Raw genomic sequence first — 16,415 nt, 5'->3', positions numbered from 1 at the left:
ATTTTGCTCTCCAACATTTAATATCTGTTGTATTTTGAGCATAAAGGTAAATTTTTCAGATATCCTGGACCTATAAGCTTATAAATCATTTGGCAGAAATAATTAGGGGAGCCATATGCTTCCTACTTATTTGTACACTTGAGTGAAAATTGTCTCTGCCTTTATCTTTTTTGCCTAATTATTTAAAGTAAATAGAAAATAAGTGCTCTAAGATTACCCACCAAATAAAAGAATTGTGTTTGTTGAGTATGACATTGATATGTGAAATATACAAGATTGTTATTGTACTCTGTTCATCTCATTGTAAACTTAGATCATCCTGGACAACACTCTCAGAGGTGAGAGCTGAAGAATTCATGAAGCATGATAAATCAAGGATTCAAATATGATTTAAACATACATACACACGAGAAAGATATGTAACTTTTAGTTAACTAGATGCATTTGTGAGTGGAATGAGAGTGGTCCATGCCATTCATAGAATATTTGTATACTGTAGAATTGAACAGTACTGGCTTTGTAACCAGCCTTGGTTCTGTCCACTTACCACCAATGTGACTATGGACAAAATATTTAGGCAGGATAAATTATACACAGACATACACACACACACCTTTGTACACACAGAATTCAACCTCTTTCCTTGGAAGAAGCCACATTAAAGGGATAATTTTAAAATAATTCCTAAGATCATGAACTGCAATTAAGAAAGAGAAACCTCCAGTTCAAAACCAAAGGATGTAGAAATGCAAGCCTGGTCTGGCCATTGTGACTTTATCCTATGGGATGTCATTCGGTGAAGAATGGAAACCTGAATTTAATAGCTTTGGCTCACATAACCTAAAAATTTTTCTGTAACCACTTTTCTCTAATCCTTCCATTTGACAATGACAAACTAAGTCATATCATTTAACCTTTTCTCTTGCATGTTGCGTGACCTTGTGAGCAGAGTAAGAAACAGGACATTCCTCGGGAAGATCAGGGACCGACCACCAAGAATTTGGATTTTTGGCCCCAACTTATTACACTGATGGTCACTATTATTGATGAGGATAAAACTGCCTATACACCTGTCCTGAATCAGTAAGTACATTGTCTTGGAAATGAATGGGTTTTATTCCACTAAAGTTACGAAAACATAAAATACTTGAAGCATGGTTTATACTCTCACTGGAAAAGTGTTTTTTTCCAAAATTAAGTTATATAAAGCAGGACTTTTGTACTTTTAGCAGTACTATCAATTTGGTGATATTATGAATTTTTAGTTCATGCCCCATAGAGTGAGATTCTTTGGATATAGAGACAAATATTTCCCCAAATTTATTTTTGTTTGATGTAGAAAAGTTTCTTTGGTTCCTTTCATAATTATCTCCTTGTCTCAAAAAGAACAACAACAACAAAACCCCACAAAACTATCCCATTGCACTTCCCCCAAAACTAAAAAGAATGTTGAAAAGTTAGTATTAAACATATTTCATTGTGACTTTGTAATAATAAAGATTTGTCAAAAGAAAACCTGCTTTCAAAATAGTTCTATACCATGGATTTATTGCAATATGTAATAGAATAAGTCCATTTTCTCAAGTAACAATGTTAAGCCTATGCCCCCATGCATAGAATTTGTAAATTATGAGGAGATAGATGAACAGATCAATTGAAATTCATGGCTATTCTAGAATAACAGATTCTAGAAGAGTCTAAAATTATTAATTTATCAAAATGCCACTTGCTATGAGAACTTGGGCAAATTATCTAATTACCCTCAGTCTCAGTTTCCTCATATATTACTAGATAATATCCAAGATCCAGTCCAGCTTTAGTGTTGCATGTTTAGGATTTATTTTATGCCTACATGTTGACGGCTATATAGCAAAAGCAAAATAACAGCTGAGTCTGTGAATCAAGCACTTGTAATGTGATTAATGGAGAGGGTGTCCTGACATATTGGTAATACCTGAAATGCTCTGGGCAGCAGGGATAGCAGAAATAGACAAACTATGAAGTAGAGCATGAAGTAGATTCAGACTTACTATAGAGAACTGGTTTTATTATTTCTCTATAATGGCCAAGACAGGGTCAAAAAGCTTTTGTTGAATCCAATTGAAATTTTACTTACAGAAGGAATAAATTTTTAAGTGTCCCAATTTTCATCCTTTCCTTGTTTTTTAACCACTGATTTTCATCTGCCCTCAGTACCTAATTGTGGAGAAATTGGTCCTCTTTGATAAGCAACCATGATAGCGTCATTAGGTTTGCCTTTATACTTTCTTCTCACTTTCCGTGTTATACTCACCTTTTCTGCCTGAAGACCAGAGTACCTCCTGATGACCCTCTATAGAGACCCTGCTGTTTTATTGTCTTCTGATAGCATAGGACGATATCTTCTCTTCAATTTTTTTTATTATTTTTTAAAGTATTTATGTATGTATGTATGTAGGGGGGGAGAGAGAGAGCATGAGTAGGGGGAGGGGCAGTAGGAGAGGGAGAGAGAATCTCAAGCAGAGTCCATGCTGAGCATGCAAAGCCCCACACGCGGCTCAATGCCATGACCCTGAGATCACAGCCTGAGCTGAAATCAAGACTGACTGAGCCCCCTAGGTGCCTTTCTCTTTTAATATATCACATGTCCTCCGCTCATCCTGGGCAGCTTTATGGAACAGATCTGTTTTCTCCTTCATTCTTCAGACCTTCTTTGAGACAGAGTAGATTTCCTGAAGATAGGGAAATCAATACTTGTTTTGTGTCCTTGAGCTGGTATAGGCCATTTGGTAAATGACTGTTGAATGAAAATGGACATCTCCTCAGAAATGCTAATTAAAAGTTGTATGAAAAGATTTTACTTCTAATCAAAGAAATTCTTTACATTTACCAAATACTAGAAATCTAGTAATGACTAGTAAAAGATATATCATAAAATCATGGAATCAATTAAAGTTTCCCAGAATTATTTTTAATCATATACACTGTGAAACATATACAAATATTTTATTTGACTTTTTGGAACTATATTAAGAGAAATGGAGGAAATACATTTAGTTACAGCAAAAATAAAATTTAAATTATGACCTAAATTAAGTCTACTAAATATAAAATGGAGCAATGAGACAAGGAAAAGGATGTCTTTGTTTTGCTTTTTATTTTTGTTTTTAATGTCAGAGTTTAGAGTCACTTTTTTTTTCTGTGAGAACCTAGCCCTAAAAAAACTTGAATGCCTTCCTGGTATTTGGAACCTATGTTTTATGATTGTATTTGCTCAGATTTTGAGGATGTTTTAAAGACTTATTCAAATTTTATGACAATTTATAATAATTATAGAATGAAAACTTGGGAAGAGGTTTTTTTTTTTCTATATTAGTATATATCCAGGCATATATATTGGTTGAATGAATGAAGAAATTAAACATTTATATGTAGTTTACATCTGTTCTTTCTGTTCCTACTTCATTATTAATTGGTGCACTAGAGTATTTGAGCAATATTTATTCACATTTTAAAAATTTTATGAAGTAGCTTTCTAGATGCTTATAGAAATCTCACTATTTTATTGAAATTGAAAACCATTGGGGCGCCTGGGTGGCTCAGTCATTAAGTGTCTGCCTTCGGCTCAGGTCATGATCCCAGGGTCCTGGGATCGAGCCCCACATTGGGCTCCCTGCTCAGTGGGAAGCCTGCTTCTCCCTTTCCCACTCCCCCTGCTTGTGTTCCCTCTCTCGCTGTGTTTCTCTCTGTCAAATAAATAAATAAAATCTTTAAAAAAAATAAATTGAAAACCATTAAAGTATTTTCAGATCTTTAGGTGTGGTTCTCTCTTTCCCTCTTTAACATTTATTGAGGTATAATTGAATACAATAAAACTACACGTTTGAATTATACAATTTGATTAGTTTTGGCATATGTATCTAGCTACAAAACCCTCACCAAAATCAAGATAGTGAATATATCTATCGTCCTAATAAGTTTCCATATGCCTTTTGTAACCCGCCCGAGGCAACCACTGGTCTGCCTTCTGATGCTATAAATTAGTTTGGAAATTTTACCCTTTTATGTAAAAGAATCATATGTACATTTTTCTAGTCTGATTTCTTTCACTCATTACAACTATTTTGAGATTCAAACAGGTTGTTGTGTGTAGCAATACTTTGTTTCTTTTTATTTCTGAGTAACATTCCACTCTAAGATATACCCGAAGATGTTCATCCATTCATCTTTTAGGGTTAGGGTCAAAATTTTTTTTTTTCTAGATTAGGTTGCTATGAATATTTGTTTACAAGTTTCTGCATAGACATAGTCTTTCCTTTCCTTTGGTTCATGTGGTAGGTACATGATTTGTATTCTTAAAACTGCCAAACTACTTTCCAAAGTGGTTGTACATTGCCAAAACTTCATATGGTTAGGATTTGTTTTAGCCATTCAAATAGGTTTATAGTGGCCTCTCATTGTGGTTTTAATTTGCATTTTCTTAAATACTGATGTTGACTATCATTTCATGTGCTTAATTACAGTCTATATATCTTTGATGAAGCATCTGTTCTTTTTGCCATTTCCAAATTGGGATGTTTATCAATTTATTATGGAGTTACAATGGGCCGTTATATACACTATAATAAGGATCTGTTGTCAGATATAAATGTTGCAATATTTTCTCCTAGGTTGTGACTTTCTTTCCATTTTCTTACTAGTATCTGTTGAAGAACTTTATAAAAATTTTGAAGGAGTAATCTAATTTATTGATTTATAATTTGAGCTTTTTGTGTCCTATTTAAGAAATCTTTGCGACACCCACAAGCCAACATTTTTTTTCTTTTTTTATTATTATGTTAATCACCATACATTACATCATTAGTTTTTGATGTAGTGTTCCATGATTCATTATTTGCATATAACACCCGGTGCTCCATGCAGAACGTGCCCTTTTTAATACCCATCACCAGGCTAACCCATCCTCCCACCCCCCTCCTCTCTAGAACCCTCAGTTTGTTTCTCAGAGTCCATCGTCTCACATGATTCATCTCCCCCTCCAATTTCCCTCCCATTCATTCTTCCCCTCCTGCTATCTTCTTCTTCTTTTTTTTTTTTAACATATAATGTATTATTTGTTTCAGAGGTAGAGATCTATGATTCAACAGACTTGCACAATTCACAGCGCTCACCATAGCAGTTATCCTCCCCAATGTCTATCACCCAGCCACCCCATCCCTCCCACCCCCCACCACTTCAGCAACCCTCAGTTTGTTTCCTGAGATTAAGAATTCCTCATATCAGTGAGGTCATATGATACATGTCTTTCTCTGATTGACTTATTTCACTCAGCATAACACCATCCAGTTCCATCCGCGTCGTTGCAAATGGCAAGATCTCATTCCTTTTGATGGCTGCATAATATTCCATTGTATATATATATCACATCTTCTTTATCCATTCATCTGTCCATGGACATCTTGGCTCTTTCCACAGTTTGGCTACTGTGGACATTGCTGCTATAAACATCGGGGTGCACATACCCCTCCGGATCCCTACATTTGTATCTTTGGGGTAAATACCCAGTAGTGCAATTGCTGGGTCGTATGGTAGCTCTATTTGCAACTTTTTGAAGAACCTCCATACTGTTTTCCAGAGTGGCTGCACCAGCTTGCATTCCCACCAACAGGGTAGGAGGGTTCCCCTTTCCCTGCATCCCCGCCAACATCTGTTGTTTCCTGACTTGTTAATTTTAGCCATTCTGACTGGCGTGACATGATATCTCATTGAGGTTTTGATTTGGATTTCCCTGATGCCGAGTGATGTTGAGCACTTTTTCATGTGTCTGTTGGCCATTTGGATGTCTTCTTTGGAAAAATGTCTGTTCATGTCTTCTGCCCATTTCTTGATTGGATCATTTGTTCTTTGGGTGTTGAGTTTGATCACTTCTTTATAGATTGTGGATACTAGCCCTTTATCTGATATGTCATTTGCAAATATCTGCTCCCATTCTGTCGGTTGTCTTTTGGTTTTGTTGACTTTCTTTTGCTGTGCAAAAGCTTTGTATCTTGATGAGGTCCCAATAGTTCATTTTTGCTCTTGCTTCCCTTGCCTTTGGCGATGTTTCTAGGAAGAAGTTGCTGCGGCTGAGGTCGAAGAGGTTGCTGCCTGTGTTCTCCTTTAGGATTTTGATGGACTCCTGTCTCACATTGAGGTCTTTCAACCATTTTGAGTCTATTTTTGTGTGTGGTGTAAGGAAATGGTTCAGTTTCATTCTTCTGCTTGTGGCTGTCCAATTTTCCCAACACCATTTGTTGAAGAGACTGTCTTTTTTCCATTGGACATTCTTTCCTGCTTTGTCGAAGATGAGTTGACCATAGAGTTGAGGGTCCATTTCTGGGCTCTCTATTCTGTTCCATTGATCTGTGTGCCTGTTTTTGTGCCAGTACCATACTGTCTTGATGATGACAGCTTTTAATAGAGCTTGAAGTCCGGAATTGTGATGCCACCAGCTTTGCTTTCTTTTTCAACCTTCCTCTGGCTATTCGGGGTCTTTTCTGGTTCCATACAAATTTTAGGATTCTTTGTTCCATTTCTTTGAAAAAAGTGGATGGTATTTTGATGGGGATTGCATTGAATGTGTAGATTGTTCTAGGTAGCATTGACATCATCACAATATTTGTTCTTCCAATCCACGAGCATGGAACGTTTTTCCATTTCTTTGTGTCTTCCTCAATTTCTTTCATGAGTATTTTATAGTTTTCTGAGTACAGATCCTTTGCCTCTTTGGTTAGATTTATTCCTAGGTATCTTATGGTTTTGGGTGCAATTGTAAATGGAATCGACTCCTTAATTTCTCTTTCTTCTGTCTTGTTGTTGGTGTATAGGAATACCACTGATTTCTGTGCATTGATTTTATATCCTGCCGCTTTACTGAATTCCTGTATGAGTTCTAGCAGTTTTGGGGTGGAGTCTTTTGGGTTTTCCACATAAACATCATATCGTCTGCAAAGAGTGAGAGTTTGACTTCTTCTTTGCCAATTTGGATGCCTTTTATTTCTTTTTGATTTCTGATTGCTGTGGCTAGGACTTCTAATACTGTGTTGAATAGCAGTGGTGATAGTGGACATCCCTGCCGCGTTTCTGACCTTAGGGGGAAAGCTCTCAGTTTTTCCCCATTGAGAATGATATTCGCTGTGGGTTTTTCATTGATGGCTTTTATGATATTGAGGTATGTACTCTCTATCCCTATACTCTGAAGAGTTTTGATCAAGGAAGGATGCTGTACTTTGTCAAATGCTTTTTCTGCATCTATTGAGAGGATCATATGGTTCTTGTTCTTTTGTTAATGTATTGTATCACATGGATTGATTTGAGGATGTTGAACCAACCTTGCAGCCCAGGGATAAATCCCACTTAGTCGTGGTTACTAATCCTTTTAATGTACTGTTGTATCCTATTGGCTAGTATTTTGGTGAGAATTTTTGCATCCATGTTCATCAAGGATATTGGTCTGTAATTCTCCTTTTTGATGGGTCTTTGGTTTTGGGATCAAGGTAATGGTGGCCTCATAAAACGAGTTTGGAAGTTTTCCTTCCATTTCTATTTTTTGGAACAGTTTCAGAAGCATAGGTATTAATTCTTCTTTAAATGTTTGGTAGAATTCCTCTGGAAGCCATCTGGCCCTGGGTTTTTGTTTGTTGGGAGATTTTTGATTCCTGCTTCAATTTCCTTAGTGGTTCTAGGTCTGTTCAGGTTTTCTATTTCTTCCTGGTTCAGTTGTGGTAGTTGATACATCTCTAGGAAAGCATCCATTTCTTCCAGATTATCTAATTTGCTGGCATATAGTTGCTCATAATATGTTCTTGTAATTTTTTGTATTTCTTTGGTGTTGGTTGTGATCTCTCCTCTTTCATTCATGATTTTGTTGATTTGAGTCCTTTCTCGTTTCTTTTTGGTAAGTCTGGCCAGGGGTTTATCAATCTTGTTAATTCTTTCAAAGAACCAGCTCCTAGTTTCATTGATCTGTTCTACTATTATTTTGGTTTCTATTTCATTGATTTCTGCTCTGATCTTTATTATTTATCTTCTCCTGCTGGGTTTAGGTTTTATTTGCTGTTCTTTCTCCAGCTCCTTTAGGTGTAGGGTTAGGTTGTGTATTTGAGACCTTTCTTGTTTCTTGAGAAAGGCTTGTATTGCTATATACTTTCCTCTCAGGACTGCCTTTGCTGTATCCCAAAGATTTTGAACAGTTGTGTTGTAGTTTTCATTTGTTCCTATGAATTTTTTTAATTCTTCTTTAATTTCCTGGTTGACGCATTCATTCTTTAGTAGGATGCTCTTTAGCCTCCATGTATTTGAGTTCTTTCCGACTTTCCTCTTGTGATCAAGTTCCAGTTTCAAAGCATTGTGGTCTGAAAATATGCAGGGAATGATCCCAGTCTTTTGGTACCGGTTGAGACCTGATTTGTGACCTAGGATGTGATCTATTCTGGAGACTGTTCGATGGGCACTAGAGAAGAATGTGTATTCTGTTGCTTTGGGATGGAATGTTCTGAATATATCTGTGAAGGCCATTTGGTCCAGTGTGTCATTTAAAATCTTTATTTCCTTGTTGATCTTTTGCTTAATCATTTCATTGAGGGGGCTGTGACAGTCCACCTCTGTTACTGTATTGTTGTTGATGTGTTTCTTTGCTTTTGTTATTAATTGGCTTATATAATTGGCTGCTCCCATGTTAGGGGCATAGATACTTACAATTGTTAGATCTTCTTGTTGGATAGACCCTTTAAGTAGGATATAGTGTCCTTCCTCATCTCTTATTATAGTCTTTGGTTTAAAATCTAATTTGTCTGATATAAGGATTGCCACCCCAGCTTTCTTTTGGTGTCCATTAGCATGGTAAATGGTTTTCCACCCCCTCACTTTAAATCTGGGGGTGTCTTTGGGTCTAAAATGAATCTCTTGCAGACAGCATATCAATGGGTCTTGTTTTTTAATCCAATCTGATAGCCTGTGTCTTTTGATTGGGGCATTTAGCCCATTTACATTCAGGGTAACTATTGAAAGATAGGAATTTAGTGCCATTGTATTGCCTGTAAGGTGACTGTTACTGTATATTGTCTGTGTTCCTTTCTGGTCTGTGTTGCTTTTAGCCTCTCTCTTTGCTTAGAGGACCCCTTTCAGTATTTCTTGTAGGGCTGGTTTCGTGTTTGCAAATTCCTTTAGTTTTTGTTTGTCCTGGAAGCTTTTTATCTCTCCTTCAATTTTCAATGACAGCCTAGCTGGATATAGTATTCTTGGCTGCATATTGTTCTCATTTAGTGCTCTGAATATATCCTGCCAGTCCTTTCTGGCCTGCCAGGTCTCTGTGGATAGGTCTGTTGCCAGTCTAATGTTTCTACCATTGTAGGTTACATATCTCTTATCCTGAGCTGCTTTCAGGATTTTCTCTTTGTCTCTGAGACTCGTAAGTTTCGCTATTAGATGTCAGGGTGTTGACCTATTTTTATTGATTTTGAGAGGGGTTCTCTGTGCCTCCTGGATTTTGATGCCTGTTTCCTTCCCCAAATTAGGGAAGTTCTCTGCTATAATTTGCTCCAATATACCTTCTGCCCCTCTCTCTCTTTCTTCTTCTTCTGGGATCCCAATTATTCTAATAATGTTTCGTCTTATGGTATCACTTATCTCTCGAATTCTGCCCTCGTGATCCAGTAGTTGTTTATCTCTCTTTTTCTCAACTTCTTTATTTTCCATCATTTGGTCTTCTGTATCACTAATTCTTTCTTCTGCCTCATTTATCCTAGCAGTTAGCACCCCCATTTTTTATTGCACCTCATTAATACCCTTTTTGATTTTGACTTGGTTAGATTTTAGTTCTTTTATTTCTCCAGAAAGGGTTTCTCTAATAACTTCCATGCTTTTTTCAAGCCCAGCTAGTATCTTTAAAATCATCATTCTGAACTCTTGTTCCGATATCATACTAATGTCTGTATTGATTAGGTTCCTGGCGGTCGGTACTGCCTCTCGTTCTTTTTGTTGAGGTGATTTTTTCCATCTTGTCATTTTGTCCAGAGGAGAATAGATGAATGAGAGAACAAAATGCTAACAGTGTAACAACGTCCCCAGAAAATATACACTAAACAAATCAGAAAAGATAAACCGGGGGAAAAGACAGGGAAAGAAAGCAAAAAGAAAAAGATAAAAACAAACAAAAACAAAACAAAACAAAAAAAAACAGAATATGATCAAATATGATCAGGCTGGTGCATAGATCAGTGAGTGCCACACACTAGATTTTGGGTGTATTTTGGTCTGTTAGAAGAAAGTGCCTCCCAAAATTTTAAAATAAGAAAGAAAAACTTATATATGTACAAAAATAAGGGTTAATATGATGAAGGGATGGAATATGACTGTAAGGATGAAAAATAAAAGATTTTATTAAAGAAATTGATAAGATAAGTTGGTTGAAAAAAGAAAGAAGAGGATTTAAAAAAAAAGTTGGGGAGAGAATTTGATCAGGCAGGAGACTAGAACAAAGCCATACACTAGAGATTTTAGGGTATATTTTGATCTGTTAGAAGAAACTATATCTCAAAATTTTAAAGAGAACAACTATACATATATACCAAAAATAAGGGTAACTACTATGAAGGGATAGAACATGACTCTAAAAATGAAAAATAAAAAATATTTTTTAAAAAAGGGATTGATAAGATGTTGGTTGAAAAAGGGAAAAAGAAAAATTCAAAAAAAAAAAAAAAGAAAAGACAGTTAAAAAAAAATTAACTTTGAAAGACTAAAGAATCATGGTAAAAAAGCCATGAATTCTATGTGCAGTATTCCCCTAGTGCTGGCGTTCTGCCATTCTCATTGATCAGTAAACTCGGTCTTGGCTGGCTGTTCTTGCTGATCTTCTGGGAGAGGGGCCTGTTGCCGTGGTTCCCAAATGTCTTTGCCTGAGGTGGAATTGCCCCGCCCTTGCCGGGTCGGGGCTAAGTAATCTGCTTGGGTTTGCCCTCCGTAGCTTCTGTTCCCTGCAAGCTTTCCATACAGCTTTGGAGACGAGAGTGAAAATGGCGGCCTCCCAATCTCCATACTGGAGAAGCCGAGAACTCGGGGCCCCACTCCTCAGTGCGCCGCCAGAGAAAAGCAGTCAATCACTCCCATCTCCCTGGTCTCCAGCCGCACTCCGTGCTCACCCTGCCCGAGACTGAGCGTTTCTATCTCTGGCACACGACCCCGTGTGGAGTCTCAAAACAACAGATCCCTACGGTGCGCTCCCGGGCTGCTCCTCCCCGGGGAGGAGGGGGAGTCTCCCTGGATCTGCCGCTCGTTGGGTCCCTGCTGGAGGAGCAGTGGCCCGACTGTGCCATGGATCACGGTTTATGGCAACCCGGAGCTGAGAGCCCCCGCCTCGGCTCCGTCTCTGTAGCCAGCTTCCCTGCTCCGATACCTGGGAGCTCTGCCGCACTCAGGCACTGGTCTTTCTGTGACCCCGAGGGTCCTGAGACCACACTGTCCCATGAGGGTTCCACCCCCCGCTTAGCCACTGGAGCGACATCCCTCAGCGGAGTCGACTTCTAAAAGTTCCGCTTTTGTGCCTCGCTGCTCTATCAGTTGCCGGTCACAGCTGACGGAGGCCCCCTCCCCCGCCATCTGTCTTCCCAAATATCGCCTCGGATTCACTTCTCCGCACATCCTACCTTCTAGAAAGTGGTCGCTTTTCTGTTCAGAGAGTTGTTGCTATTCTCTTCTTCTATCTCCTTTGAGTTCATAGGTGTTCAGAATGGTTTGATCCCTATCCAGCTGAATTCCTGGGACCAGATGAAATCCAGGTCGCCTACACCTCTGCCATCTTGCTCCACCCCAAGCCAACTTTTAATACCAGTTTTCTCCTAGATGTCTTACATTGGGATTTATGATTCATTTCAAGTTATTTTTTGTAAGTTGTATGATACAGTTTAAGATTCTTTGGGATTTTCTTTTGCAGGCTTATCTTTCTAATTCCACTTGTTAGAAAAATTATCCTTTCTCCATTGAATTAATTTGGCAACTTTGTCAAAAATCAATTGACTATACTTGTGAGAGTCTAATTCTATACTCTGTTCCATTGATTTATTGATCCATATATCTATCAGTTTAGTGATGATGAACTTCTTCAGCTTTTGTTTATGGAAAACTCTTCATCTCTTTCAATTCTGAAGGACAGTTTTGCCAACTAGAGTGTTCTTGGTTGGCAGTTATTTTTTTTCCTTTCAGCATTTTGAATATATCATCTCACTCCCTTCTGGGCTGCAGAGTTTCCTCTGAAAATGCACTGATAGTCTTATGGGGATCCCCTGTGAATAGCAAGTTGTTTTTCTCTTCCTGCTTTTAAGATTCTCTTTTTGTCTTTTATTTTTTCTCTTTGTTGAAGTTCTCACTTTGTTCATGCATTGATCTCCAGACCTCGGTGAGCATCTTTACAACCATTATTTTGAGCTGTCTATTGGGTAAATCACTTACCTCCATTTCATTAAAATCAGTTTCTGGTGATTTAACTTGTTTTTTGTTTGTTTGTTACATATTCCCATTTCTTCATTTTCCTTGACTGTTTTGGTTTCTGCACATTAGATAAAATAGCCACCTCCCAGTCTTGACAGACTGGGTCTCATCAATCACCCCAGCCTGAGCCCCATGTTGTCTCTCAAACATTTGTGATAATCCAAGCCACCATCTTTGTTTTTTGTGTCTCCCATAGTTGAGAGTTTGTCAAGACTTGTCAGTGTCCCTGGGGAGGGGTGAGGATAGCAGTCAGCACCTAGATGCAGGCTAATTAGAAGCCAGACCCTCAGGCAAATACTGGGAAAATATGTAGTTAAGCCCTTTCCAGGGAGAAAATGGAAAATGGACATTTTTGCTTATTCCCTCTGCACTGAGCCCAGATATACAGCCGTGGGGTAGGGGTAGGGGTGCTCCTGCACTTGTTGAAAAGCTGCTGCTTTGTTTGCTGTAGTCCTGTGGGTGAATGCAAGCCCCAGTGGCTATCAGATGTAGGTGATTTGGGGACCCATCCCTCAGCAGCCATAAGTTGGGGCCCCAAATGTGCAGAAAAACTCCTTTCAGGGAAGTACTTATAATTTGGTTTTGTTGTTGGAGCAACCCAGAGGGATAACATGTGAGAAGTGCCCACTGGTTCCACCAAGCTCTGGGAAGGATCTCAGCCAGCTCCTAGATGCATGCTAAATTAGAAGCTAGACCCTCAGTCACACCCTTTCCAGGAGAAGACAGGAAGACAGGCATTTGTGCCTGTTCTTTCTGGGCTGAGCCTTGAGGAGATACCCATAGGGAGTGCTCACAAGCCTATTAACAACTTCTTTATTTGCTATAATCCTGTGAGTCTTGAGGATACAAGCCCCATTGGCTTTCAGAACTGGGTGTTTTAAGGGCCCATCCCTCAGTGGGAGTCTTAAAAGTTGGAGAACTAGGTGTAGAGTCCAAACTCTTTGCTCCTCAAGGAGAAGTTGGGAGTTGGGGGTTTCCTCTTGACTGTATGGTGTTGTATCATGGGTGGAGTTTATGGCAAGACTGTGTCTCAGCCTTTCCTACCCATTTTGATATGGCTTTTTTCTCATTCACCTGATGTGTAGGAGTCACGAAGATACTTTCCAGGTTTCTCTCAGAGGGCGTTGCTCCATGTGTAGTTGTACATTCAGTCCATCCATGGGTGAAGGGAAGTTCAGGAGCCTCCTCTGCTACCATCTTGGTCCCTCCCAAACATACTTGTTCTTGGTTGAGCATTGGAGTTTGTGTCTTTCAGGGAATTTTTACATTTAAGTGGTCAGATTTGCAATCATATGCTTGCTCATGATGTTTCCTTATTATCTTTTTAATGTCTACAAAATCAAAAGTCATTTCCCCCTCTCATTCTTAATATTGCTATTTTGTATTTTCTGTCTTTTTTACTGGCTAGACAGTTATGAATTTTATTAGTCTCTGAAAAAAATATTTTGGTTTTATTAAATTCCTGTATTGTTTTTGGTTTTAAGGTAAATTTGCTTCTTTTCTTTATTATATTCTTTCTTTTGTGAGGGAAGACAACTGGGAAGTAGCTACATCAGTGATCCAGTGAGGAGATATGAAGGCTTTATATAAGATAATGGAAAGGTAGGATCAGATTTGGGAAATTAAGGAAATAAATCTATTTGACTAACTGCCTTGAATGGAGTGTTAAGAAAGAATGTAGAGACCATGAAGATGCTATATTTATGGGGGCACCATTAATTGAGATAATAAATTCAGGAGAAAGAATCAATCTAAGGAAGTACCTAGGAAAAAAAAGAAGTAGATAGTGAATTATATTTGGGTATGTAGAGATTTGGCTATCTGTGACTTCCATGAATTATAAGCATTAGGCAATTGTGTACTTAGATGTGAAAGTCTTTTTGATTGGCATCCAGTAAATGTACAATGTAGGGGGGAGGTTTACTATACATACTTGAAAGTAAGAAATATGTCTTTTTAAATATTCATAAAATTTGACTCTCGATTTATTTAAATTATTGTGATTCTACATCACTTTGTTTTTGTAATGCTCACCAAAATATAAGCCAAAATATGTTCCATCTATTCTGTGATCCTGTGTGTTTGTATTTTATTATTTGTCTGTAATTTCTTTTAGCTTCCTTCAAAACTATACATGTAGTGAAGGTTCAGTTTTTCTCTGTATTAAGAGTATATATCAGGACCCAATGTGCTGAGTAGACCAGTTTTCAAAGATCTACTTGATTTACAGAGATGAAGTATGCTGCTTTTATTTTCTCAAGGCTGTGGAGTGAACCAGAACATTATTGCCAAATCATTTAAAAAAATAGAATATTTTATTTGCTGCAGTGAGGAGATTGGGTTTAAGCTACTTTAAGCAGGGACTTGCATCTTGTTCTTTCTGTTTTGGAACTAATGCTGTCAAAGTATTAAAGCTGTTGATTTATTTGTTTGCACTGTGGCTTCCATTTGCAACAACGTGGATGAACCTTGTGGGTATTATACTAAATGAAATAAGGCAGACTAAGGAAAACAAATACCACTCAATTCCACTCATAAGTAGAATCTAAAAAAAAAAGAAACAAAAAGCAGAATCAGATTTATAAATACAGAGAACAAACTGATGTTTGCTGAAGAGGAGGGGGTTAGGGGAATAGGTAAAATGGCTGAAGGGAGTGGAAGTACAAGATTCTAGTTTCAGAATGAGTAAGTCATGGGAATAAAAGGCACAGTACAGAGAACAGAGTCAATAATATTGTAATAGCATTGTCTGGTGACAGATGGCAGCTACACTTGTGGTGAGCAGAGCGTAACCTATAGAGATATTGAATCACTGTGTTGTACACTTGAAACTATTGTAACATTGTGTGTCAACTATATTCAAAAAATTTTTAATTTTTTAAATTTTTTTTTTTTAGTGAGGTGACTTTTTTTTTAGATTTTATTTATTTATTGGTCAGAGAGAGAGCACAAGCAGGGGGAACAGCAGGCAGAGGGAGAAGCAGGCTCCCTGCTGAGCAGAGAGCTCCGATGTGGGACTCAATCCCAGGACCCTGGGACCATGGCCTGAACCAAAGGCAGCCGCTTAACCAACTGAGCCACCCAGGTGCCCCTCAAAAAGATTTTTAAACAATAAACTTGGGGGCGCCTGGGTGGCTCAGTCGTTAAGCGTCTGCCTTCGGCTCAGGTCATGATTCCGGGGTCCTGGGATCGAGCCCCACATCGGGCTCCCCGCTCTGCGGGAAGCCTGCTTCTCCCTCTCCCACTCCCCCTGCTTGTGTGCCCTCTCTCGCTCTGTCTCTCTCTGTCAAATAAAAAAAAAAAAAAAAAAAAAAAAAAGATTTTTAAACAATAAACTTAAAAAGTCTTAACAAAAGTGTTCATCATTCTAAAAAGTAGAGAGACTGTATAATGCAGCCTTGTATCCATCACTCACATTCAACAATTACGAAGGTTTTGTCATATTTTCTTCATATATACCTTGAGCTTTTTTTTCTTTGCTGAGTTATCTCGAGCAAATCTCAGACATTATATCATTTCATCCCTACCTACTTCAGTATTCATCTCTAAAATTGTTGGCTGTTTTCTTGCATATCACAATGTCATTGTCACAACTAATAACATTACCAGTAATCCCATGGTATTGTGTTCTCTGGTCCAAAGTTAAATACTACTGTTTTTCCTTAAAAATGCCTTTTTACGTTTGTTTTAATCAGGATCCAAATAAGGCTCACATACTACATTTGGTAATTATGTAGCCTAACTCTCTTTTATTCTAGTTCAGCTCCCTTCACTTTTCTTTGGTCCATGCCACTTACTTCTTACAGAAGCCATGTTCATTGTCCTTCAGAATGTTGTGCTTTCTGGATCATTTTTTTCCCCTCTTTTTTATATTTAACTTGTTCCTCCATTTATGATACTCCCTTTTATTT

At 38.1% G+C, this 16,415-nt stretch overlaps 1 protein-coding gene across 1 annotated transcript in view; it reads left to right on the top strand.

Annotated features, from left to right (window-relative positions):
• The window catches only part of UNC13C (unc-13 homolog C), a 559,379-nt gene that overhangs the window by 332,149 nt on the left and 210,815 nt on the right, over positions 1–16,415 (top strand). Inside the window, exon 17 of the mRNA XM_078079321.1 lies at positions 950–1,083. Within this exon, the coding sequence (XP_077935447.1) occupies positions 950–1,083 (134 nt within the window). The remainder of the gene's footprint in view (positions 1–949; positions 1,084–16,415) is intronic.

This window comes from Halichoerus grypus, chromosome 8 (genome assembly GCF_964656455.1).
Source record: "Halichoerus grypus chromosome 8, mHalGry1.hap1.1, whole genome shotgun sequence".
Classification (NCBI taxonomy): domain Eukaryota; kingdom Metazoa; phylum Chordata; class Mammalia; order Carnivora; family Phocidae; genus Halichoerus; species Halichoerus grypus.
Note: the sequence above shows the minus strand (reverse complement) of the source record. Positions and strands in the feature narration are given on the sequence as shown.